We start from the raw sequence: 27,378 nt of genomic DNA, 5'->3' as shown, positions 1-27,378 counted from the left end.
TTTAAAAAACAAAAACACAAGCAGTCTTTACTTATAGACGTTAAACCTTAAAATTGAACAAGCACCCTCCGCAAAACAATCCAACAGACAAGTTCAATATTATTTACATCATGGATGAGTCAGATATACAGTATTCATGGGTCAACAAAAACCACACTGGTTGCTAAGCAACAAATGAGTTTCTGCAGTACATGGGCAAGTCTCAAAACTCCAGAGTAAAAGACAGATGTAGTCAGAGACACTGCTGTCAAAACCAACAAAAATAGACCAGGTTTCATATTTTTGGTTAGCAGTAATATGTTTAAGCTCGTGTTGTGTGAGCCATATACATGATCGCCATTCTAATTTACAGGAACAATCAGCCCAAAAATAATCAACGTGTGCCAATTTGCTGTTGTGAAATGTTGTTTGTCAAGTGATTTATTGTCTGTAAATGCCCAACCATCATACTACAACATTTCAGAACAGGTTGGGTAGAAAAAGGTGTTAAATCCTTAAGTGTAACCCCTTCAAATGATTTCTACCCCTCAAGTTGAACAGACATGTAGTCGGTGAACCGAGGCCATGCAGGCAGTGTGAAAATTCAACTAAACTGCTCAGTATTTTGCAACACACCGTCTTCACCGACTACCTACACTAATAACAGGATCATCATTTTGGACCACTCTTATAGGCTTAATTCCTATTTAGTAAGGAATGATTACTCTATCATTTTTCACTGTATAGTATTTAGATTACTGCAAATTTTACAATTCTATAGATACAGTATATAACAGTCAAAAAGTGCACTTGCAGAGAGAAAGAAAGAGGGGGGGGAAAAAAAAAACAACAGAAAGAGAACATGGACATATCACAGACATGATATTTAAAACACAGAAGCTGAAAAAGGACTGACGTGAGAGAGAAGGAAAACAAACATATCCAACCATTCATACTGCCATTCCCCTGGTTGAGGGTGTTTGTGAAAGCACCTGGCCATGTGAAGATGGTTTCTGGTCTCTGTGGTGTGTGTGATGGTTCTCAATTTATCACACAGTGCAAAAAGCTTCCTGAAATCTTTTGGGACCATATTATTCTGGATTTCTGTGCAAAAAAAAAAAAAAAAAAAAAAGTGCAGTAAACACATTTCCTCGCATTTTAACGTTATATTAGAGCGCTATATTTTGGGGCCATGTGACAGCTTGGTGACATTCAACTATACAACATCAAGCTGTCTTTCTGTCTATGGATAAATCAATAAAATAATAAAATCTATACTCAGAAGAAGGTTAGTGGTCTGTTTTGTATCAATAAATAACAGCCAATAATAATAATAATAATAATAATAATAATAATGCACCAATGCAAAGTGGTTTCTGAAGGTTAAGAGCTCAACGTGATAACCTACACAAGCCATTGTGCAGTGAACAGCTGATATGCACTGGATAATGATCAACAATTCTGGAGGGGCAGATCAACCATCTCCCCTTTGTGCTTAGAGTTCTCAGCTGCAAATATTTCTTTTTAGGTGCAATGATCTACAGGAAATAGAATTATATAAGGCTTAGCCTACATTTATTGCACCTACACTAAACGCACAGCTTATACTGTACGAGCAAGATCATCTCAAAGCCAGGGCAATGCTGCGGTATTCACGGAAACAGCACTTTCTCCAAAACTGGTCTGTCCAGACAGAATAGGAGTTTAGACCGGCTCCAACCAGCCACCATGTTGATATTGTTAATATCTACTAAGAATTGGAAAAAGCCTTAATTTAAACAGGGGCTACGCAAGTCAACTAATGCGCTGTCGTCAGTGACATTGTATGAAATAGCGAGAAAATGTTATCATCTACACTTCAGCCCAGTGCATAGAGATTAGGCTGATGACTGTTTACTCTACACAAACAATGGGAATGTGTTTGTGGACACACACACACACACACACACACACACACACACATCACAGGATAAGGTTAAATCTGCAAAATTCCTCCACACCACTTTTACCATCCCTCGACTTGATCAGAGGTGCCTTTCCATGGCTGCTAAGGCCACCCGCAAAGCTCAGTGGTTGCAGATGGACTTCATAAAAAGTGATCCAGATGTTTCTAAGTGTCTCAGCAGGTTCGAGAGGGAAACGATGACACCCAGACACACCTGGAGCTGACAAAGAGAGAAAGAGACAAGTCCTGACATGGGTAACTGAAACCCTTCAGAGATAAGTGATAATGGTGCAGATCAGTCTTTTGGGACTCTGTGTGCTCAGTGTGTAGCTGAGGCTAAACATTCAGGTCTCAAGAGCAAGAAAGGTTTTGCGATGGTGTTGTGTGCACGCGCGCGCATGTCCAGATTACAATCCATAAATAGGCCAAGAACCTGGCTTATTCTCTGGCCTCTTCTTATTTTAACAACATATCTGCAAAATCATCACTGAAATCTCACAGCAATCTTAAAGCTCTCTTAAGCTAAGAATGATTTATTAAAAAAAAAAAAAAAAAATCTCCCACATTATTGGCTGGCTTTTTTTCATGGTATATCAGATATATTCCATTCAGCTAGCATGATATTGAACTCGTCTTCGACTTGTTCAAGAACATGCTAGCTGAATGGAATACATCACAAAAAAAGCCAGCCAATATTATAATAATAATAATAATAATAATAATACACATTCCTTTTGGGTGTTCAACGTGTCTTTCTCTTTCAAAATTCTCTCAAAATCTTCTGTAGTTAACAACGCAAACCTGGCAGCCATGTTTGTTTACAAATTGTCACGGTTGCTTGCTAGTGCAGAAGGTTTACGCCTCTGACATGTCTCTTTTCCAGTTTCTCTCTTGTAAACATGCATGAAGAATATATAATGAAGTTTCGGTAGCTTTTCGGGTGTTCAACCCGTCTTTCTCTTTCCCGGCGAACAAAGGATTGCTTATGCTCATGCGCAGCAGAAAACTCCCTCACTAAACATTCACATCAGCTCTGACATGTGACGTCATGTTGTCTTGGCAACCATGCCATATCGTAAAAAAATAAAAAATAAAAAATTCAACGCCCATTCTCCACTGGGTAGAGTGACGTAATACATGTAGGATAAGTGATATGCTAACAATATTGCATGCTATCAAACCAAATGAATGAAACTCGCTATAAAGGAATAGAATAAATATATATGTTATTTACCAGCTGGGAGGTCCGTATCGTGAAATACCGTGACTGAGGTCTTGAAAGTACTGAGCGAGGCCCTCTGGGTCGAGGTCCGTATTCAAGGCCGAGGTCACAGGATTTCACCATACGGACCGACCTTAAGCTGGTAAATAATATATTTATTTTTTTCTTTACCAAATTCTAACAGAAAACGAGAGCGCCCGAAAGGGAAACCCGAGCCAAGCTGCCATTTTGAATCCTCATTCACGGCTGTAATGCAAATGGCTTCCTCCTCGGTATACAAGTGCACTTCCATGGCAGGAAAAAAACTACATTTCGCTGCCTATGTAGTCCCCTATTTATACAAATAGGAGTCATTCAGGATTCAGCCATGTTTTTGCTCAGCGTTAGCAACAGTTAGAGGTTTTTAGCTTTCTCCTGAAATGTTTAATTTCATTTCTTCTTCCTCAGGGTAGTAAAACTCGCTTTCGCTGTGAACACTGTCGTTATCACTATCCATGATGTAAAATTATTGCTATTCTCTTGAGAAATGCTGGCAAAAATTTATAAGATTTTTGATAATCTTATAAATAAATCTTATTAAAAAAAAAGTTGACAAAAACATTCTACTATGTTTGTTGTTGCTGTGAACGAGCGAGTTGCCAGAGGTCCGTAACCAGGGTCCGTATCGTAGGATACGGACCCGCTCGCCAGCCAATCAGAGCGCAGGATTTGATGGAAACCGGACCGCGAAAAAAATAAATGTTTTTATTCCATCGAAAAAGTGTCCTGTATGTAGAACAGCCTTTATGCATATTAAAACAATTAAAAACATCACTTTTGGTTGTTTAACGAGACACTAGAATTATTTTTGCTATGTTGGGAAACTGAAGATTATATTTTGTTCATGCCAAAAGGTGTGCAATAACAACAATAGCTGAGTTTCTAATATTTTCTAAATTAATTATTATTATTTTTTAAATTGTGCGATACATCACTACCACTTTCAAGCTACTGTAGTTCTCGTCTACCAACTAGAGAAGGTAAAAGCCATCATGTTGCCTCCAAGACACATGCATTTCTACCATCACACCTTTCAAACTGCTGCTCATGCAGCATCACCCGGAGATGCGAATTGCCCTATTCTGTATACCTGAGCTTACAGAGTCCCACAGTTCTCAACAGCACTTGAGTTGTTTGTTCAATCTCAACTTCCAGACTTAAAACAGTTGATCATGCACTGGTTAAGCAGCCTGGCCATACTGATGCAACTAAGGCCAAGTTTACATTAGACCGTATCTGTCTCGTTTTCTTCGTGGATGCACTGTCCGTTTATATTAAAACGCCTGGAAACGCCTGGAAACGGGAATCCGCCAGGGTCCACGTATTCAATCCAGATCGTGTCAGCTCCGGTGCTGTGTAAACATTGAGAATACGCGGATACGCTGTGCTGAGCTCTAGCTGGCGTCGTCATTGGACAACGTCACTGTGACATCCACCTTCCTGATTCGCTGGCGTTGGTCATGTGACGCGACTGCTGAAAAACGGCACGGACTTCCGCCTTGTATCACCTTTCATTAAAGAGTATAAAAGTATGAAAATACTGCAAATACTGATGCAAATACTGCCCATTGTGTAGTTATGATTGTCTTTAGGCTTGCCATCCTTCCACTTGCAAGTGGTAAGTGACTGAGCCGCTGTGCGCAAGTCCCGAATCACTGCTCGTGCACTTCACTCGCGCGCTCTGTGAGCTGCGCAGGGCCGGAGTGCGCACCCTCCAGAGGGCACTCGCTGTTCAGGGCGGAGTGATTTGGAGCGCAGCCGCTGAGGAGGAAGTGATGAGCCGCACTGACACATTTCAACTTACGTGCCGAATTAGTCATGTGATTAGCGTATCCGTGTATTGGCGTTGCTGTGTGCATGCGAATCGTGTATTGGCGTTGCTGTGCGCACGCTAATCGTTTTTAAAAACGTTAATCTGATGATCCGCTGATACGGTCTAATGTAAACCCCACCTAAGACTGGACTGACTGATGTTCTGACCGTCTGAGCGAGACACTGGGTGTCAAGGACTGTGTCCTGACCTGAAGCAGGAGAGGTTGTGCGCAGGGAAAGGGAGTGCGTCCCGTCCCTAGCAGTTACATTGCTGCTTGGTTTGTGCAGCAGAGCCCCGTGGCTGCCTCAACTGCCTCAGGGACGCGTCACCATACTGAATACCAGAACCCATCCTTTCAGGGTCCAGCTCACCTAAACACAAGATATGAACAGAGACACAAATTCATACAGAGTTCATACATAAACCGGTGTGTCAATTTCCTAACACTCTTAATCACAAATATTAATGGACACCAAATTTAAAGGATACACAAAGAATAACCTCAGTACAGAATTTCTATTCAGATATTTTTCAGAAGAGCGTTCGCTTACCAGATTCTATCTTGTTTAGAATCGTGCGGGCACATTTGAGAAAACCCTCTTCAACATTCTCTCCAGTTAATGCGCTCGTCTCCAAAAACATCAACTCTAAGACCAAGAAAGAAGGTAAATGCACAACACACAGAATGAATGACAAGAGCCATATTACAAGGTTGGCATCAAAGGTAACACTCAGCACGACACTACCACCACCGTGTTTCACTAGACAGATGGTGTTCTCAGAGTGAATTTTAATATTATTATAACAACTGTCTATCGACCAATCTCAAATTTAATATTGGCCAATCTGTCTCATCATTAATTAACCAATTTCCTCAGGAGCGCCTACATCTTAAAGAAAAGCTAAAATAATATTTTATGTAGCCGTTCAGGGGGCTCACCATTCTCTTGAGCAAAACGAGATGCTTCCAGGAAGGTGACCTCACGGTCTGCATCCAAATCTTTCTTGTTCCCGCAAAGGATGATGACAATGTTGGGGCTGGCCAGCGTCCGAGCATCCGTCAGCCAGTTGGTCAGAGCGTTGTAGGTCTCTCGACTGAGCGGTGCACAGACCACACAAAACATGAACCATTTCACAAGAACTGCATTCTGACTCTTGTGGGAAAATGAGGCAACTAGACACTGGTCACCACAATACTGGTCAACTGGCTAAATGCACTTCTGCTTCATCATCATGAGATAATTCTTATTACTGTTGAGGCATCAATTAAGCACGACTCATCTTGCACAGTGCATCAGGAAAGGTGTTTTTCTTGATTCACTATTTACCTTCGAAGCATAAACTCATTGAGTGGAGTCGGTAAGAAGAGAATATGGGACAGCTGGCCACCACAAATGTAAGACGATACACAGAAATCCTGCCTTACAAATTTATTGCACTACTTCAAAAACACAATCCTTTTAGCTCCACATTCACCACCACCCTTTAATTTGGTAACAGCACAAAGACCCGGCCAACAACGACATCTTTCCGAGTTGCTGCCTCCTACATTTTATTACAGGCCTGTCACTCTACAATCACACGGTTCCCTTCATTGCTATTATTGCCACCCCAGAATAGAGTGCTGCAGTCATGCTGTCTGAATTATGGGTGCAGAAGCAAACGACTGTGTGAAGCCACATGGCCCAGTAACTCTGTATTATATGAACTGTGACTGAACTAATCATTTTAATAATGATAATAATATCTTATGCCAGATGTTAGCTTACAAATCAAGTACTTGATATCAAGTGGTCATCTTACCTTGTGATGTCGTAGACAAGAAGAGCCCCAGCGGCGCCCCGATAATAGCTACGAGTCACTGACCTACAGTATAAAACACCATGAACAGGTGTCATTCAGTCATCAACAGAACGCAGTTTTGTTGTGCGCTACCAATCATAAACTTTTACCTGAAGCGCTCCTGTCCTGCTGTGTCCCAGATCTGCAGTTTAACCGTTTTTCCACCAACATTGACGACCCTCGAACCAAATTCCACACCAATGGTGTGATTGGAGTCTTGTTTGACTGGAACATCATACATACAGTTTAAATGTGTTTGATGCCGAGCTCCTAAAATACTTAATCAGAAACCAGCTGAGATTCATTTTTGAGGAATATTTTCTACACATAATGGGCATCATTTGTCAAAGTTGTGGAGAAATGTTTGCATAAACCAAACCAAACCAAGTGGGCAGCCATGGCCTCAAGGTTAGAGAAGCAGCCTTGGTTCCCAGGACCAGCAAAAAAAAAAAAAAAAAAAAAAAAAGGGGAATAAACAGCACTTCCCCCTCCCTCTGTATCATGGCTGAAGTGCCCTTGAGCAAGGCATCTAAGCCCCAACTGCTCCCCGGGCGCTGTAGCATAGCTGCCCATTGCTCTGGGTAAGAGTGTGCACTCACTGCTTCACATGGGTTAAGCCTAGGTCGCAACCGGACGTACGATTTTTTGGCCGTGCGATTTTTGGCGTTTCCCAAATCGCTGTGTTTTTTTTGTTCGTGGAGAAAGACGCACGTTGTCCGTAAGTTTGTCTTGCAACCTGAAAAAAACGTAAGCGCCCGTAGAGTTTGTTTGACATGACAAAGAACCTCTGCGGCCGGTCTACGGCTCGAAAATCAGCACGTCACACGCGCGCCCTCCGTGTGTTTCTTGCGTTTTTTGCACGTAGACCAGCCGTAGGAGCACGTACGGACGGTTGTGACCGAGGCTTTAAATGCAAAAGAAGAATTTCACTGTGCTTGAGCGTACATTTGACAAATAAAGGCTTCTTCTTAAATATTTCTGCCAGATTTACAAAATTTTGGAAACACTGATTTCCTTCAAAATTTGTCAGCACCAAATCTTCCAGGCTTACTTACGGTTTACAGCTATGCACACACAGACAGGCCCGTCCTCCGTTTATATGGTGGAGGTTTGTATGGTGTACATTTCTTTTTTTATCAATATTTAATGATTTTTAAGTCTTAATTTACATGCATGTGTTGGCTTGCTTTCTTTAAATTAAAGAATATAATGAACGTCAATGATATAAAACGACTTCTTAGTCTCCGACTCAATGAACTAACATGAGGACGATTTTGACAGGAACTATAAAGCTGCGAAATGCTGTAAATGTAACAAAAAATGTGCAGTCATCCATGCAAATTACATGATTTGAAGTCGATCAAGTTGCCTTGTGTAAATTTGCACAGGCGTAAGATAAACGGTTTCCCGAATTTACAGGATTTTCGTGAATATGAAATTTCTTGGGCAAACGCTTGTACTAAAGATTTACACAGAACATTTTCCATTTTCCTCGTCGAAAGGTCATCATGAAATTTAAACATGCGAGTGTGAGGATGTGAATGCCAGAAAGCACTATTAAACACTTACACTTATTCTCAATAAACTGATGAAGTAGGCAGGATTTCCCAGTCCCCGCGCTGCCAATCACAAGGAACTTAAACAGGAAATCTGAAGACCACAGGACAGCAATCCAAGAAAATACATGGAAAGAGAGACAGGGAAAAAAAAAAAATCAATAAATAACTGAATATGAACAAAATTGCTCGCAGCCACTCTTTATTCTCGGACCATCTAAGCATCACCCTGTGTCTTCACCGTGTGTTGATTTTTCCACTTTCATACGCATGTACAGCCTTTTGTGTTAGGGTTTCTACTTTACACAAATAAGCCAGATGATTTGAGGTTTCAAAAAGCAAGCATGCAACCTCTGCACTGTTCCAAACCATGACAACATTTCCATGCAATTTGAAAAACAAACACTTGTAGAAGACAGAGTGAGGAGTTTGGCTAAGTGATTCATTCTGAAACAGTCACAGATGACTAATAAAAAGACCACAAAAAGTAACATCCTGGCAGTATTCTGGTGGTAGGAGCTTCATCATGCAAAAAACCTCAGCCACATCTTCGAACAGCAGATTCCCCCACAAAGACACACACGTCATTTTCGTAATATGATCCAGAGATCTGCAGCTGGACCGAGTCAGAACTTGACCTTGCTTACGCAGATGAGCACAGGGTCGCGGTCAACCTGCATGAGCACAGAATGTCCCAAAAGCTCTTTGTGCTGGTGGAGTAGGGGGTCTACAGATCCACTCTGAACACAGGAAAGACTCAGTCTGCCGGCAGACACGATCAGACCCAGTTTAAATAGAAACCAGTACGAACTTATGAAGGGACATGACCGTTTGTTTTTATGTCTAGGAGCTGATTTTAATGCCATTGCGTTTATTGTGATGACACATCCTAAGAGTAGAGAATAAGTGATTCTTGAAAGAGTGCACGCTAAGCTCTATTTGGACAACATTAGTTTTGCATAACTGAGCTGGGGGTAATATCACCTAGTCTGGCTAACGCGACTTCAAAGCTCTGCGAGCATTTGGTCTGGCAAAGATATTAAGCCCAACCGTTTCCCAGAGCCCGTGGTTGACCCGCCTCCCTGAAATGCCTCAGTTTGCTACTGGTCGAAGCCAGAAAAGGCTGTGACGAAGCTTAAACCAATCACATCACTCTTTCCTCTGACGTATGTGACGCGACGGGGCGAACTGGTAGATTAAACTCTTACCGAAGCCGGTCGGGAGCAAGGCGAAAACGTCCTTCCTTTCAATAAATACCTCCAGGGCTGCTCTTTGCTCCGTTTTCAATGAGAACTTGCTCCATGTTCGTAATGTTTCTAGTGAATGAAGCGCTTCCGGCATAGATTCTGTAAACAATCTATGGCTTCCGGTCGCAGTTCTACTACGTCAGTGCCTTGAACACGCCTCTACCCAGGGCCGTTGGAGATGCTCAAAGTTGATTGGCTCCCGATTTTTCGGGAGCTTGGAAGAGCTGTAGATAGCTTGCCTTGCCAGACTAAGCTCGCAACAGGCCCTCGTGTTGCGTCACACTTAGGATGGACGGGCCCAGGCTAAATATCACCTGCCCTGTGATTTTACTTAGCATTGCTGGAAGTTCACCATTCTCTTGGAATGGACATTTCCAGGAGAGTGACCTGATTATTTTAGTCCTGTTTGGATACACGTCTTGTATTGGGATAAGGGGTATGTGTGTCACAAACACAAACCTAGTTGATGGATATTTTAGAAGTTTAGATGTTACAGCTTGCATGCGTGATGAATGCATTTCCATGTTCATTTATATTTAAAAAAAAAAAAAACCCTCATCCATCTGAGGCCTTTCTGTGTGGAGTTTGCACGTTCTCCCGTGTCTGTGTGGGTTTCCTCCGGGTGCTCTGGTTTCCCCAACAGTCCAAAGACATGCAGGTTAGATTAACGGGTGGCTCTAAATTGACCGTAGATGTGAGTGTGAATGGTTGTTTGTCTTGATGTGTCAGTCCTGTGATGATCTGGTGACTTGTCCAGGGTGTATCCCGCCTCTCGCCCATAGTCAGCTGGGATAGGCTCCAGCTTGCCCGCGACCCTGCACAGGATAAGCGGCTACAGATAATGGATGGATGGATGGATGGATATCCATCTGATGGAGTTTATCACCAAAGAGGGAACATGCAAACATTTTTATTACAGAAATGACGTTGAAAACTAAAACCATCCAAACAGAGCTCAAATAAAAGTTTTATAAAGTGTGGGAAATTTTACATACAATTCCTCCTGGGAATCTGAAACATTGTTTTTTCTTTTTCTATTTAATTATAGCCGGTTTTATCCTCTCAGTGTTGGACTGTGTGATATGAGCAAAAAAAATGCCATACTGTGATTATATTGTTACACATTGTAAACGCAATATGCTTTGAAACATCAAAATATACTAATTAACCATGATGTCTCACATTCAGATATTGGCCTGAATTATTATCACCAAAATTAAATGTATATTTGTACCACAGCAATGCCATGACTTACCAAATCACCCAGAAGAAAAAAATAAACTGAATCTTCTGCTCACAAGACTCAACACAAAGCCGGAGGTGTGGTCGAGCACTTATCTGCATGTTACAGGCTTCTGTAATATCAATATTTAGAAGGTCAAGACTGTGATAATGATTCACAACTGTATCATGTTACACCCTTTTCCAAGCTCACTGACCTGAGTGACTGATATGAATTTCTTTTTTATTCTGTACTGCGCCCTTTCCACTGCTTTATCACTACACAGATGTGGCATTATTCTGAACTGTACATCTAAAATGTACAAATCATTTATCTTGGGGGGGGGGCAACCCTGTTTTCTTTTTACATCCCTGATTTCTGATCTCATTATCTCTAGCCGCTTTATCCTTCTACAGGGTCGCAGGTAAGCTGGAGCCTATCCCAGCTGACTACGGGTGAAAGGCGGGGTACACCCTGGACAAGTCGCCAGGTCATCACAGGGCTGACACATAGACACAGACAACCATTCACACTCACATTCACACCTACGCTCAATTTAGAGTCACCAGTTAACCTAACCTGCATGTCTTTGGACTGTGGGGGAAACCGGAGCACCCGGAGGAAACCCACGGGGAGAACATGCAAACTCCACACAGAAAGGCCCTCGCCGGCCCCGGGGCTCGAACCCGGACCTTCTTGCTGTGAGGCGACAGCGCTAACCACTACACCACCGTGCCGCCCACATCCCTGATTCATGATATTAAAAGTTTTGCTTCAGGTCAAGTTCTTTTAATCTCTAATTCCATACTTCAGCATTGCAGAAAACCAAATCAGTATCACCATGCTGTTTCAGAACTGAAGTGCCTTCAATTAAACACTTGTTTCAGTAATTCTGCATTATATATACACACTGCCTAGTCAAAAAATTAAAAAAAAAAACCTGTTTGGATTTAAATAAGATACTTCGGAGCCTTTGATTGGATAATTACTGCAGTGATTAATGTGTTTCAGCTGGCAACAATTCTTGTAACTAACTGATGCAGTGAGTAGCTTCTCATTTCTTTAACAACCTTGTAGGAAGATGCATCATGTGGTCGTGTGAAAGATGTTACTGCATTTCAGAAGGGTCAAATTATTGGCCTGCATCAAGCAAAGGAAACAACTAAAGAGATTAAATTACTGGCATTGGGTTAAGAACTGTCCAATGCATTATTAAGACCTGGAAGGACAGCGGTGAACGGTCAACTTCAAGGAAGAAATGTGGTCAGATAAAAATCTTGACTGAGCATAATCAGAGATCACTTAAAGGAACAGTCCACCGTACTTCCATAATGAAATATGCTCTTATCTGAATTGAGACGAGCTGCTCCGTACCTCTCCGAGCTTTGCGCGACCTCCCAGTCAGTCAGACACAGTCAGACGTGCTGTCACTCCTGTTAGCAATGTAGCTAGGCTCAGCATGGCCAATGGTATTTTTTGGGGCTGTAGTTAGATGCGACCAAACTCTTCCGCGTTTTTCCTGTTTACATAGGTTTATATGACCAGTGACATGAAACAAGTTCAGTTACACAAATTGAAACGTGGCGATTTTCTATGCTATGGAAAGTCTGCACTATAATGACAGGCGTACTAACACCTTCTGCGCGCTTCGGCAGCGCATTGATATCTGAGCTCCGTATCAATGCGCAGAAGGTGTTAGTACGCCTGTCATTATAGTGCGGACTTTCCATAGCATAGAAAATCGCCACGTTTCAATTTGTGTAACTGAACTTGTTTCATGTCACTGGTCATATAAACCTATGTAAACAGGAAAAACGCAGAAGAGTTTGGTCGCATCTAACTACAGCCCCAAAAAATACCATTGGCCATGCTGAGCCTAGCTACATTGCTAACAGGAGTGACAGCACGTCTGACTGCGTCTGACTGACTGGGAGGTCGCGCAAAGCTCGGAGAGGTACGGAGCAGCTCGTCTCAATTCAGATAAGAGCATGTTTCATTATGGAAGTACGGTGGACTGTTCCTTTAAAGGCTTGGCGAAGTCAGATTGTAAACAATGGACAGCAGAACTCATGGCTATGTTTAAGTCAAAGTCAACTTTGTCAATACTTCAATATGTGCAGTGAAAGGAAGAGCATTTACACATGCACAATGTGAGGAATGCTTTTCTAACAAAAGCCTGAAAAAGCGCGTACCACAAACACGGATCCTGTACTTCACCTTGACAAAACTAATGCGTCTTCATCCAGTGTTCTTCCCTAATCTAAGCTGTGACTGCTTAAAAGATTTTAATGGCAACTCAAGCAAGGAGAGTATTTACACAGCTGCTGTGCAACCAAGAGGATTTCCGTGCTTTAACTTGATAAAAGCACCAAGGTGACAGCGAGCCCATCAGGCCTACGTAACCAGCCTACGACTGCTCACCACAAGCAACTCTCTTTTAATCCTTTAAAGAATACATCATCTTTCCCAGAACTAAGTGGAGCTACTTTAGTAAGCAAATATAGAAGAAGTGGTGGAATAACAGAGCCTGACACTAAATTAATAACATTTTTGTTCGAAAAAACATGATTGAGTCGGGGGGGAATCCTCTATAACATGATGTTTTCTGAACTCTTGACATACTGCATATTGTAAAAGTAATTCACAGTCAGTTTGCGTCAGGGACATCGGGTCAGGCTTGATTAGAAATTTCACCTTACACCAGCTCAGATAAATCATATTACACATACATGCACTTTTTAAAATTTATATTATATATCAATCAGTGTTTTCCCCAGAAAAAAAATTAAAGCCCTAAATTCTGGCATGATGATAGACAATTGAGCGCCAATGGTGCGAAGTAAAACTAGGGGGGTCCGGGGGCATGCCCCCCCGGAAAACTTTTTGAAAATAGATGCTCTCGGGTGCATTTTCAGGGTCTCAGAGGTTTTAGACACATGATTATAGGATAGATTTTTACCAGTGTTTCAATGATTTCTGACCTAAATAGTATTACATTTGAAATTTCACCTTAAAGTTCAACATGCAAGTTAAACTGTTTTGTTATAGATTACTGAGGTATACGATAGATTGAAAATTGAATTATCTATGATCAAGTAGTGCTGTAACAAAAATGTGCATGAAAATATGACCAGGCGGCACGGTGGTGTAGTGGTTAGCGCTGTCGCCTCACAGCAAGAAGGTCCTGGGTTTGAGCCCCGGGGCCGGCAAGGGCCTTTCTGTGTGGAGTTTGCATGTTCTCCCCGTGGGTTTCCTCCGGGTGCTCCGGTTTCCCCCACAGTCCAAAGACATGCAGGTTAGGTTAACTGGCGACTCTAAATTGACCGTAGGTGTGAATGTGAGTGTGAATGGTTGTCTGTGTCTATGTGTCAGCCCTGTGATGACCTGGTGACTTGTCCAGGGTGTACCCCGCCTTTCACCCGTAGTCAGCTGGGATAGACTCCAGCTTGCCTGTGACCCTGTAGAAGGATAAAGCGGCTAGAGATAATGAGATGAGATGAAAATATGACCAGTGGTTTGCTCCATCTTATGCAAGCCAATGAAGAGAATCGATCATCATGACCTCCTGTTGATCACAAAGGGATCTGAACCCAAGAACTGCCACCTTAAAATAAGTTGCTGTATTACTATAACTGGAATGATTTAGAATGTTTCTGATCCACATAAATGGATGTTGTCTGATAAACTCAAATTGAATACTGATAAAACAGAATTCTTGCTGATTGGTACTCAACCTCAGTTGGAGAAAGTTACTGTCACGAATCTGTGTATTGGAGAATCTATAATTGACCAATCATCTTCTGCTGTAAAGAACTTGGGAGCCTGGTTTGACTCCCACTTGAACATGCGCGAACATCTCATCTCATCTCATTATCTGTAGCCGCTTTATCCTTCTACAGGGTCGCAGGCAAGCTGGAGCCTATCCCAGCTGACTACGGGTGAAAGGTGGGGTACACCCTGGACAAGTCGCCAGGTCATCACAGGGCTGACACAGACAACCATTCACACTCACATTCACACCTACGGTCAATTTAGAGTCACCAGTTAACCTAACCTGCATGTCTTTGGACTGTGGGGGAAACCGGAGCACCCGGAGGAAACCCACGCGGACACGGGGAGAACATGCAAACTCCGCACAGAAAGGCCCTCGCCGGCCACGGGGCTCGAACCCGGACCTTCTTGCTGTGAGGCGACAGCGCTAACCACTACACCACCGTGCCGCCATGCGCGAACATATCAAAAAAAACATGTTCATCGTTTTATCACCTCTACAATATTCGTAGAAAGTATTTATCTCGTAATACAACAGAATCGTTAGTTCATGCTTTTATTACAAGTAAATTAGATTATTGCAATAGCTTATTATATGGCCTTCCTGATGTACATATTACTAAATTGCAGAGAATACAAAATGCTGCGGCCAGGCTTGTTGTTGGACTTCCTCGTTTTTGCCATATTACACCTGTATTACTTGATCTACACTGGCTGCCAATTAGGTATCGTATTCATTTTAAGATCTTATTGTTAACTTTTAAATGTTTACATGGTCTGGCACTAGCCTGGCAAGCCAGACTAAATGTGAATATTTAGTCTGGCCTCGATCCGTAGACATTTCCGAAGGGGGTGGGAGGAACAAACCGCTGTCTTTCAAACTGTCTCTGTGCGTATAGGACAACGCTCTGACCAATCAGCGCAACAGTGACTGTGACGCAGTCAGAGCGACAGAAAGCAGTGGGGGAGGCCTTGAAATAAATAATTTTTCAAAATGCGTATTAATTAATAAACAGGTTCTAGATATTAAGAAGTTTGGAGATAATGACCACAAGTTTGGAGTCTGTACCACATACACTCATTTTTTTTCCCCAAGTGTTTTTCAAGGGTTTGCTTAAACTGTTTTTGAGAGTTTTTATTTAGTGGTGTTTGGTGAAATAATTTCCCTTAAATTTAAAATGACGGGAAAATAAGAAACAATCAAAAAGTAATGTTTCAAAGCTGTTTATTAATTCTTCGTACTGCACAAACTAGCCCCATCCTTTTGGCTACGAGCGGAGCCAGCTGGTAGATCAGACTTTTGCCATAGCCGGTCGGCAAAACAGCGAAAACGTCCTTCTTGAAAAGGAATGAGCGGAGAGCCTCTTCCTGCTCATGTTTCAACGAAAACTCCAAGTCTAATTCTTCTAAAACTGATTCCAAAGCGAAGTCAAACGCACGCTGTTCACTAGCCGTAGCCATCTTTCCTGCTGTGCTTTCTCCAGCGTCGCGCAGCTTTGTCGTCACTCCTGCAAAAGCCCGCCCAAAGAATCCAAACAAAAACCTTGCGTTGTGATTGGCGGGCACGATTTGATGCCCGGGGTGTTTTTGTTTATATGGTGCGAGGCTAGACCCACTCGCTAGGCAAAAATATTTTTGGCCGCTAAGTGGGTGGGTCTAGTTTACTAGGCTAGTCTGGCACCACAATATCTATCTGAATTAGTTTCTAAGGCTCCTGGATATAATCTACGTAATCACAAGGGTACTTTGTTAGTTCCAGCCAGCGGAAAGTGTAAAGTAACATTGGGTGATCGGGCTTTTCAGTCTGCCGCCCCTAAGCTTTGGAATGCACTTCCTATAGAAATCAGAAATGAACACTCTTTAGCCAAGTTTAAATCGTATATTAAGACTTATCTTTTTGAATTAGCTTATAAACGTGATTAGGATTTTTATATGGAGTTGTATTTTACAAGTTTTTATCTAATTTTTATTTATTTTTATATATGCATTTGTTATAGTGAAAGTTAATTCTTATCATTTATTTGTTAACCTTAGTTGCATGTGAGCATATCCACATGAAATATGCGCATTATAAATATTAAAGTATTATTATAATTACCATAATGTATGTATAACTAAGATACACAAAAGAAAAGTAAGGCAACTGCATATTATAAAGTTTAAATTTTGGCACTTTATTAAATGGACTAGATTAAGATTAAAACATATTTAAAGGAAAAGAAAACTTAATTCATACATTTAAGTTTGCAGAAAGATTATGTACTTATTAACAAATTCTCTTCATGAATGTGTTTATAAGTGTCAAATGTAGCATAATTTCAAATAATAATGATAAGCAGGCTTTTAGATAGAGGGGCGTCTGGGCGTCTTTTCGACGCCCTGTACTGAAAAAAACAAGAAATTGGACGCCCTACTTTTTAGTACGACGCCCTAAAGACGCCCTAATATTTCCGCCAGTGTTATGTCCGGTAACTTAGCTGAATATGTTAAAAAATCGCCGAGTCTGAGCTTTCCGAGGATCTACAAGCTTTGTTGACACCGCCATTTTGGAAATTTCAGAAGTCTCGCTTTGACAGCTGTCTTTCCCGAAGACGCCCAGGGTTACCATAGCAACAGCACGAGCCCAGAGTACAAAATATAGGCACCCGCCGCAGAGCTACAGAAACACGCGTTTCTATGGCTGCACTAATTTCAAAGTTGAGAGCCCTCGTTATAAATAAATGGGTTATTAAATAAATTTGGTGTACAAAGCACTTGTAATATGCGTTCCCAGAGCAGAGGGGGAAAAGATGTATGCCTAGGAGACACTGGCATAAATATCCAGACAATATAGCCGTAGACTATATTGCCGCAGCTAAATGTGGAATGTAGTCTATAGAAAACCGGCCTTACCTGACATGTTATTTATCCCGAATAAATCCTGCATGCATTTCAAAGGTGAGAACAATTTGAAGGTTTTTCATACCTAAATGTAAATTTTTAGTACCTTGGTTTTTACCTTCTAGCTTTGTAATTAATGGGTTTCTATTGAAAAAACGAATACCATTATAATGTTTGAAGACTTAGCCATATTTCCTGTGTGTTTTTTTTCTTTGTTATACTAAATCTTTGGACGCTAGCGGCTTTGAAAGCAAAACTGGTCAGCCGGGGTTGGTTGTCACACTGTGTTCGGGGTTGGTTGTCACATGTAATGCAATTGCAATAGGTGCACTACTGACTGAGACAAACACAGCTACAACAAGCTTTATTTATGTAGTATTCTGCGATCAGAAAGCTTTATAGCTAATTTGTCATGCTTAATATGCAACTCCAGCTCAAAAAATCCCAGAAATATACCCATTTTAATAATAATATTCATTAAAAATATACGCAGTTTGCAGTGTATTTTGTTTTGGTGTTCCCAAAGTTGATATTGTATTACCAATCTGTTATACCTACATGTATTTTGAATACATTTTCTTTAACATTTTTACATAATTCTCAAAAATATGTATGTATTTTCGGTTCCTGTACCGCCCCATTGAAATAACATTGTGACAACCAACCCTATAGGGTGTCACAATCTGTCAAAGTGTGTTTGACAGCCCATATCTTTTGAACACAACGACATAAAGTAGAAATACCACCTTCCAGTCGTACCTGAGACTTGCAGCTTCCTTTGTACATTGAAAGGGACCCTATTGCAGTGAAACCATTTTGTTTACATTAAGACATTAAAGAAAGTTGTTTTACCTAAAATGAATCTGGCTTGAATTTTTCCATGCACACATGCCTCCCCCCAGTCCAGCCTTACTATTGATACAAGAATGTTGTAACAAAGGCAAAAACACTTGGCTGTATTGCTCAAAATTTGCTGTCAAAATGAAGGAAATAGCATTTGAGAGCATTAGAAATTTCAAAATTTTCCGGGGGAGTACCCCCGGAACCCCCTAAAACACTCGTGCCAGCGGCGCTCAACGCGCCGCTACACCTCGCCACATACAGTGACACCTGCAAAAAAGTTAGACTCCCTAAAAAAAAATCCTGCCTAAAAGCCTGATGATAAGCGTATTTGGCAGTGTGATGTCACTGTGACCCTTTAACAAAAGAATAATCCGGAACCTTCTTTTGTTAAATGGATCCCAGTGACATCACACTGCCAAAAATTCTTATGATTATTATTTGAAATTATGATATATTTGACACATTTGGACAACTTCACTTCGTGAGAGTGTTTATAAGTACATAAGCTTTCTGCAAACCCAAACTAATGAATTAAGTTTTCTACTCCTTTAAAGCAGATTCATTCTCCTTGGCCCAATGTTGGGCAACCCTTTCATAGTCCATCTCGCTGTCATCCATGCTGATGTGGATCAAACTGTCCAGCGAGTGCTTTTTGAGCCAGTCGCTGGGATCAAAATTGATGACGTTTTCACTGTCGTGACAGTTGTCTGGTTTTGTGCGCCATCACTCACGTGGGTTTGTTGACATTTAGTCAACCAATCTTTGATCGAAACCATAATGATAATAGACCAGGTCAAACTTTTGTGATTCAAATCAGTCGGCTTTGTCCGTCTGGTGGGGGACAACATCGGCAGCCAACGAGATGGCTTATAATGAATCGGAAAATTCCGGGATGTCTGAAATTCTTTCGATATTTTTATTGGACGGTTTGAACACGTGATCTTGACACAGCCAACAGATTACAGTTTGTTTACATCATACCACGCGGACATATTACTTTGACAGAAACAACACAAACACTGGAAAAAGAGGCCGCTTGTTTAACACAAATATCAATCAATATGTAAATGGATCTGTTATTTGCTCTCCTATGTATCTAGTTACTTGTGGGTAGGAAATTTTAACGTATCAGTATAAATCTAAGCGTATTGGATTTTAACTAAAGCGACTAAGCATATTGGCAGGCAGAGCGTCAGGCCCGATACGCTAAAATGCTTTGGGGAAAACCAAACACACACACACTATGTACACTACCGTTCAAAAGTTTGGGGTCACTTTGAAATGTCCTTATTTTTGAAAGAAAAGCACTGTTCTTTTCAATGAAGATCACTTTAAACTAATCAGAAATCCACTCTATACATTGCTAATGTGGTAAATGACTATTCTAGCTGCAAATGTGTGGTTTTTGGTGCAATATCTCCATAGGTGTATAGAGGCCCATTTCCAGCAACTCTCACTCCAGTGTTCTAATGGTACAATGTGTTGCTCATTGCCTCAGAAGGCTAATGGATGATTAGAAAACCCTTGTACAATCATGTTAGCACAGCTGAAAACAGTTGAGCTCTTTAGAGAAGCTATAAAACTGACCTTCCTTTGAGCAGATTGAGTTTCTGGAGCATCACATTTGTGGGGTCGATTAAATGCTCAAAATGGCCAGAAAAATGTCTTGACTATATTTTCTATTCATTTTACAACTTATGGTGGTAAATAAAAGTGTGACTTTTCATGGAAAAACACAAAATTGTCTGGGTGACCCCAAACTTTTGAACGGTAGTGTATGTACGTACGTACAGGGGGCTGCAAAAGTAAGTACACAGTAAGGATTATACGCAAACAACAGCAGCAGGACGACTTCTACTTTCAGCAGGATGGGGCGCCACCGCACTTCACACTCAATGTGCGTGTGCTATTTGACAAAGAATTTCCCAACAGGTTGATTGGATTTTGGGGAGCCGTTGACTGGCCACCACGTTTGCCAGATCTCACCCCTATGGACTTCTTTTTCTGGGGATGTGTAAAAGATAGGGTTTTCACACGTAAGCCATGTTCTGTTGATGCCATGATTCAGTTCATACGGGAGGCCTGCCAGGAAATTGATGCTGATAAAGACCTTTGTGCCAGTGTGTGCATGGGTGTCCACACTCGACTAGTGGAGTGTGTGAATGCTGGGGGCAACCAGTTTGAACATTTGAGGGATTAATATGTTTATTATTATTAATTAATATGTTTCTCATCTCATCTCATTATCTCTAGCTGCTTTATCCTGTTCTACAGGGTCGCAGGCAAGCTGGAGCCTATCCCAGCTGACTACGGGTGAAAGGCGGGGTACACCCTGGACAAGTCGCCAGGTCATCACAGGGCTGACACATAGACACAGACAACCATTCACACTCACATTCACACCTACGGTCAATTTAGAGTCACCAGTTAACCTAACCTGCATGTCTTTGGACTGTGGGGGAAACCGGAGCACCCGGAGGAAACCCACGCGGACAACGTGCAAACTCTGCACAGAAAGGCCCTCGCCGGCCACGGGGCTTGAACCCAGACCTTCTTGCTGTGAGGCGACAGCGCTAACCACTACACCACCGTGCCGCCATTAATATGTTTGTATAATCAATAAAATAACGTTTTGTGCAAACATTTTGTTTTTCATTACTGTATACCTACTTTTGCAGCCCCCTGTATGTACGCATGATATATCTCACACACATACATACGTGTGTGTATTTTTTTTTTTAATTTATTTCTTCCCTCCCCCAATCAGGAACAAGAGAACACACAAGAAATCTGATCTTATACTATAAAGAATTAAGGACTGATGTAGTTTAGCTCCCCCCACTGAACAGCCAATTTATCCGTAGTGGAATGTATCATCCCAGTCGTATAGTTGTTTACTGAAGCGACCAACATGAGACGTTTGTGTATTTCGTACTTGTTTATATTCGGCCAGAGTGAGTCATCTTATCTAAGGCACCCTTGATGAGAAGCATGTTTATGGCTCTGTATCTTGGCTTGGATGTTAGCACTACCCTCATCCTGAAAATTATTTTCCAGGCTGAGAACAAAACCAGATTAGACAACATGTTACATGGAGTACGCTGTTTGGTTGATAAAAATGTGACTAGATGTGATTCCCCCCCAATCTACACGATATTTCGGTTTGCTGGTTAATTTGTGGACTTACTGTAGTTCACATCTATGTCTCTGCATCATAGATGGCTTTGAATGAGATTACAGTGGAGCAACTGGAACGCTGCGACAGTCACCGATATCCACAATAAAGTTTTTGTTCTCATAATCTATAACACTGAGGAAATTGCAGCATTCAATGATGCCTTTGGAGTCCTGAACATAATAGTTCGTCATAACACAACTGGTGTCAGTACTGTTTAGTGCACGCTGTGCAGCCACAAATTCTCTCTAAACGTGTGCACTTGCAGCTGTGAAATTAATCCTCGTGACAGAACAGTGCAGCTCAACCCATGTTATGAAATTTTCTTCTGAAAGCAGCTTACAAGAGCATTTTTTCTACAAGTGAGGGTGAAGTCCCAAACCTTACATCCGGCAGCTTTAAGTTGTTCAAGACAGTCACAACGCACCAGAAATAAAAATTTTAAAAATAATAATAATAATAATAATACATGTCAAGACACGAGCTCAAGCCGGGCGGCACGGTGGTGTAGTGGTTAGCGCTGTCACCTCACAGCAAGAAGGTCCGGGTTTGATCCCCGGGGCCGGCGAGGGCCTTTCTGTGCGGAGTTTGCATGTTCTCCCCGTGTCCGCGTGGGTTTCCTCCGGGTGCTCCGGTTTCCCCCACAGTCCAAAGACATGCAGGTTAGGTTAACTGGTGACTCTAAATTGACCGTAGGTGTGAATGTGAGTGTGAATGGTTGTCTGTGTCTATGTGTCAGCCCTGTGATGACCTGGCGACTTGTCCAGGGTGTACCCCGCCTTTCGCCCGTAGTCAGCTGGGATAGGCTCCAGCTTGCCTGCGACCCTGTAGAAGGATAAAGCAGCTAGAGATAATGAGATGAGACGAGCTCAAGCCCTGAAAGTGAAGCATGCTTCATCTGGAGAGGTGAACTAGTTAGAGATCAATAGGGCAATTACAGCGTCTTGGTAAGACGTACATCATTCCCTGTAGGCGCTTGAGTTCAGAAGGGGATGAGGTTTTATAAAAGCTGAAATGGACATCTACATGAATATTTCATTATAGTACAGTGCAAATACATGAAGCGATAAAACACAAGAGCTGGATGGATGGAAGAGCAACCACACGGGTGGATGTGCTTAAGTTTAAGGGAATTTAATAAAAGATGCTGTATAACAGGTGAGTCATGCTAAGTACAATATTAAATCAAATTCAACCTGAACATGTATTATGTTAAACTGGCACCTAGTTTTTCAAATAAGGCACCCAAGGTAACCCAAAGAGTGGTCAAAACTGACCTCTGTACATAAACTCGCAACTGATCTTGACCAGTGCTCAGCAATCCCGTTCCTATTAATCTACTTTCCTACTGAATTCAGTCCCAGTCCTAATCTTACTGAGCTGATCCAGATAAAAAGCAGACTGAATATTTGAGGTGAGGGAGTTGGATCAGGGTTGGAACTGAAGTCTGGAAGAAGGTCAATATTAAGGAACAGGATGTGTGTTCACATATTTAATTAAAAAAAAAAGATGCTATTTAACAGGCGAGTCATTGAATCCGTCCTGTGCACATACATCACAGTCTGGTTCGAAGCAGCCACGAAGCAGGACAGGAACAGATTGCAGTGAACAGTAAGGTCAGCAGAAAGGATTATCGATGCTCCCCTGCCCAACTTCCAGGATTTGTACAATTCACGAAGCAGGCAGAGAAAATCATGAACGACTCCTCACACCTTTTCCAACTCCTCCCCTCCTGCAGGCGCTATAAACCACTGTGAACCAGAACCACCAGCTTCTTTCCCTGTGCCATCAATGTCATAAATATCTGAACTGAACCATCCTTGCCATTATACCTGTACCTGACCTCACTGCACTCTGTGTACCCTGACTTTAGTATATTGTCTTGTCTGTAAATGTTGTCTGTATATGGTGTACTGTGTATTGTCGATAGCATACATATTTATAACATATACTGTATATTATCGATAGTGTTTATTATAGATAGATATCCATCCATTATCTGTAGCCGCTTATCCTGTTCTACAGGGTCGCAGGCAAGCTGGATCCTATCCCAGCTGACTATGGGTGAGAGGCAGGGTACACCCTACATCGCAGGGCTGACACAGAGACAAACAACCATTCACACCTACGATCAATTTAGAGCCACCTGCATGTCTTTGGACTGTAGAGGAAACCCACGCAGACACGGGGAGAACATGCAAACTCCACACAGAAAGGCCCCAGTCGGCCGCTGGGCTCGAACCCAGGACCTTCTTGTTGTGAGGAGACAGTGCTAACCACTACACCACCGTGCCGCCCCTATACAGTAGATAGATAGGTAATACATATTTAGATTATAGATAGATATTGTATAATACAGATTAGACATCATGTACAATAGTTATTATAGATTGCACATTTATTATATCGTGTAATGTCTATATTGTACATTACATCTATCATATATTCACACGTTCCTCTGTATCGCTAGAGAGACACCAACTGCCCGAACCAAATTCCGTGTGTGTGTGTGTCAACATACTCGGCCAGTAAACAGGATTTTCATCTCATCTCATTATCTCTAGCCGCTTTATCCTTCTACAGGGTCGCAGGCAAGCTGGAGCCTATCCCGGCTGACTACGGGCGAAAGGCGGGGGACACCCTGGACAAGTCGCCAGGTCATCACAGGGCTGACACATAGACACAGACAACCATTCACACTCACATTCACACCTACGATCAATTTAGAGTCACCAGTTAACCTAACCTGCATGTCTTTGGACTGTGGGGGAAACCGGAGCACCCGGAGGAAACCCACACGGACACGGGGAGAACATGCAAACTCCACACAGAAAGGCCCTCGCCGGCCACGGGGCTCGAACCCAGGACCTTCTTGCTGTGAGGCGACAGCGCTAACCACTACACCACCGTGCCGCCCAAACAGGATTTTGATTCTGATATTTAGATAGCAAATAACTGCAAGCTCACGCTCATGCCTAAGAATAGGATACTTTTCACTAACTTGCTGTATCATCTGCTTGTTTGGAAATGCCACCGAGTCACAGAAAAAGACAACCAGAAGGACGGTTACAACTGCCAGCAAGTTACTCGGGATCACTTTACCAAGCACAGAACAAATTTATAAAGACAGACTGGTGATAAAGGCAAATAATATTGTTTGTGACTTCACACACCCTTTGGCCTCTTTTTTTAAACTACTGCCATCTAGGTGTCGTTTTTGCTCACCCTTTCTGACTAAGAACACATCCAAATTTTCATTTGTACCACAAGCCTTAAAACAGTTGAAGTAGCTAGACGTCCAGCTGGTTTGGCCATACCCAGTGGTGCATAGTGCACTGTAGGCGTGATGAATGATATGTTATTTATGTTGGTGTCTGATGTATGTACTATGTGTTGTGTTATATGTTTGACGTTCTGTCAGTCATGAAGTGCCTTGTGATTGTGTTGCAATCCCAACTGCCCCTCAGGGACAATAAAGTTATCTACTACTACTAACATACAGTGGTGGGCAAAAGTTTACATACCCCAACAGAATGTTTTGTTTCTTGACTATTTCTAAGAGAAATTGAATGATAATACACAAAAACCTTTATTTCACTTGTGGTTAATGGTTGGCTGAAGCCATTTATTGTCAAGAAAATGTTAATCCTTTTTAAACCATTATGACAACAAAAAAAAAAACTGCACAAATGACCCTGATCAAAAGTTTACATACCCCAATTCTTAATACTGTGTATTTCCCCCTTTAACATCAATAACAGCTTGAAGTCTTTTGTGATAGTTGTCAATGAGTCTCTTTATCTTTTCAGATGGTAAAGCTGCCCATTCTTCTTGGCAAAAAGCCTCCAGTTCCTGTAAAGTCTGGGGCTGTCTTGCATGGACTGCACGTTTGAGGTCTCCCCAGAGTGGCTCAATAATGTTGAGGTCAGGAGACTGAGATGGCCACTCTAAGACCTTCACTTTATGCTGTTGTAGCCAAGTTGATTTGGCCTTGTGTTTTGGATCATTGTCGTGCTGGAATGTCCAAGTTCGTCCTATGCGCAGCTTCCGGGCTGAGGCGTGTAGATTTTCCTCCAGTATTTTTTGATAAGTGACTGCATTCATCCTGCCATCAACTCTTACCAAATTTCCGTCAAGAAACGAAACATTCCGTTGGGGTATGTAAACTTTTGCCCACCACTGTATATGCCTTGTACTTAAATAAAGTACAACTTAGCTAAGTACGGAAACTTTCCAAAGAAACAGAACGCCTCAAAAACAACAACCCTTCATCAACTATGCAAGGTAGAAGGTGAAGCCAGTTGAGAATGATTACAGCTCGAGATGTGTTATGAAAAATACTGGCCTGGCTGCTGATCTCACCTTTAAGGTTTCTAATTTGCACAGCTAAGGTAAATGGTGCAGCTCGGTGTTAACAGCTGTTACACCTGCTAACAAGAAAGTCCCCAAGCTGCAGTATGGCAGTGTGCTTTAAACAGCCATCCTAATAAATAAAAACATGAGCTAAACAATAATAACCTACAACCCAGATCATTCATCTTATAGCTGAAACTCTGCTGGCTCATTTTCAGTTTGGAAAGCAGACTTAAAATCTTCTGCATATTGCAGTGATGCTGTCAGTTTCAACACTTCAGAGTGAGTCATGTATAATATCTAAACCTACTCAGAGCTGGATGCACCTGAACACAGGATGTTGTCTTATCTGGTTTAGCAAGCTGTCAAAACCCCAAGAGGTTCCTGTTGATGCATCAACAAGCTAGCAAGATAACTGTATAGGTTGCTATAGAGAGCTACACACAGTAAATGTTTGCTAGCCTACGGGTTCGCTAACTGCCCACAAGTGTGTAACGTTACCGTATGTCTCTGACATGGCGACCACACGTTTAAACCGAGCTGTATTCAATGGCGTAGCGACAGGCTTTCTTCCCAAACTACTCCGTTTAACGGCACTCCAGTTTCCAATGACGTTAGCCACCAGGCTAGCTACTTTCCTCTACCCCAACACCGCTTCCTGTTTTACAACAAGCTGAGTGCGTCATCACGTTACGTCCTCACGCTGATTGCGTCATTACGCACGCTATCTTTTCAGTGAGTCGAATCATTTGGCTCAGTTCACCAAAAAGAACCGACTCCATTTCATGAACGGTTCATTGTCAGTTTTTCTTTTCTCATCTTATCTCATTATCTGTAGCCGGGCGGCACGGTGGTGTAGTGGTTAGCACTGTCGCCTCACAGCAAGAAAGTCCGGGTTCGAGCCCCGTGGCCGGCGAGGGCCTTTCTGTGTGGAGTTTGCATGTTCTCCCCGTGTCCACATGGGTTTCCTCCGGGTGCTCTGGTTTCCCCCACAGTCCAAAGACATGCAGGTTAGGTTAACTGGTGACTCTAAATTGACCGTAGGTGTGAATGTGAGTGTGAATGGTTGTCTGTGTCTATGTGTCAGCCCTGTGATGACCTGGTGACTTGTCCAGGGTGTACCCCGCCTTTCGCCCGTAGTCAGCTGGGATAGGCTCCAGCTTGCCTGCGACCCTGTAGAACAGGATAAAGCGGCTAGAGATAATGAGATGAGATGAGATTATCTGTAGCTGCTTTATCCTGTTCTACAGGGTCGCAGGCAAGCTGGAGCCTATCCCAGCTGACTACACCCTGGACAAGTCGCCAGGTCATCACAGGGCTGACACATAGACACAGACAACCATTCACACTCACATTCACACCTACGGTCAATTTAGAGTCACCAGTTAACCTAACCTGCATGTCTTTGGACTGTGAGGGAAACCGGAGCACCCGGAGGAAACCCACACGGACAACATGCAAACTCTGCACAGAAAGGCCCTCGCCGGCCAC

General features: G+C 42.2%; 1 protein-coding gene across 1 annotated transcript; it reads right to left on the bottom strand.

Moving 5' to 3' along the window:
* Positions 1-26,541, bottom strand: rab4b (RAB4B, member RAS oncogene family). The gene is made up of 8 exons (XM_060944207.1): positions 26,389-26,541; positions 8,410-8,490; positions 6,951-7,065; positions 6,802-6,864; positions 5,939-6,093; positions 5,550-5,645; positions 5,207-5,369; positions 1-2,144 (listed from the first exon to the last, which is right to left on the bottom strand). The coding sequence occupies exons 1-7, from the start codon at positions 26,402-26,404 to the stop codon at positions 5,254-5,256; spliced, it is 642 nt and encodes a 213-aa protein (XP_060800190.1). The 5' UTR covers positions 26,405-26,541; the 3' UTR covers positions 1-2,144; positions 5,207-5,253.
* Between the last annotated feature and the right edge of the window lie 837 nt (positions 26,542-27,378).

Source organism: Neoarius graeffei, chromosome 17, assembly GCF_027579695.1.
Source record: "Neoarius graeffei isolate fNeoGra1 chromosome 17, fNeoGra1.pri, whole genome shotgun sequence".
Lineage (NCBI taxonomy): Eukaryota > Metazoa > Chordata > Actinopteri > Siluriformes > Ariidae > Neoarius > Neoarius graeffei.
This window is presented reverse-complemented; position numbering and strand designations above follow the sequence as displayed.

What these genes read in the sequence shown, in the direction of transcription:
- rab4b (XM_060944207.1), bottom strand. An exon ending in TCAGTTTATTGAGAATAAGT is followed by an intron (nt 7,066 to 8,409) that starts GTAAGTGTTTAA and finishes ATGATGTTCCAG; the next exon opens with TCAAACAAGACTCCAATCAC. An exon ending in TCGTTTTGCTCAAGAGAATG is followed by an intron (nt 5,646 to 5,938) that starts GTGAGCCCCCTG and finishes TCTTGGTCTTAG; the next exon opens with AGTTGATGTTTTTGGAGACG.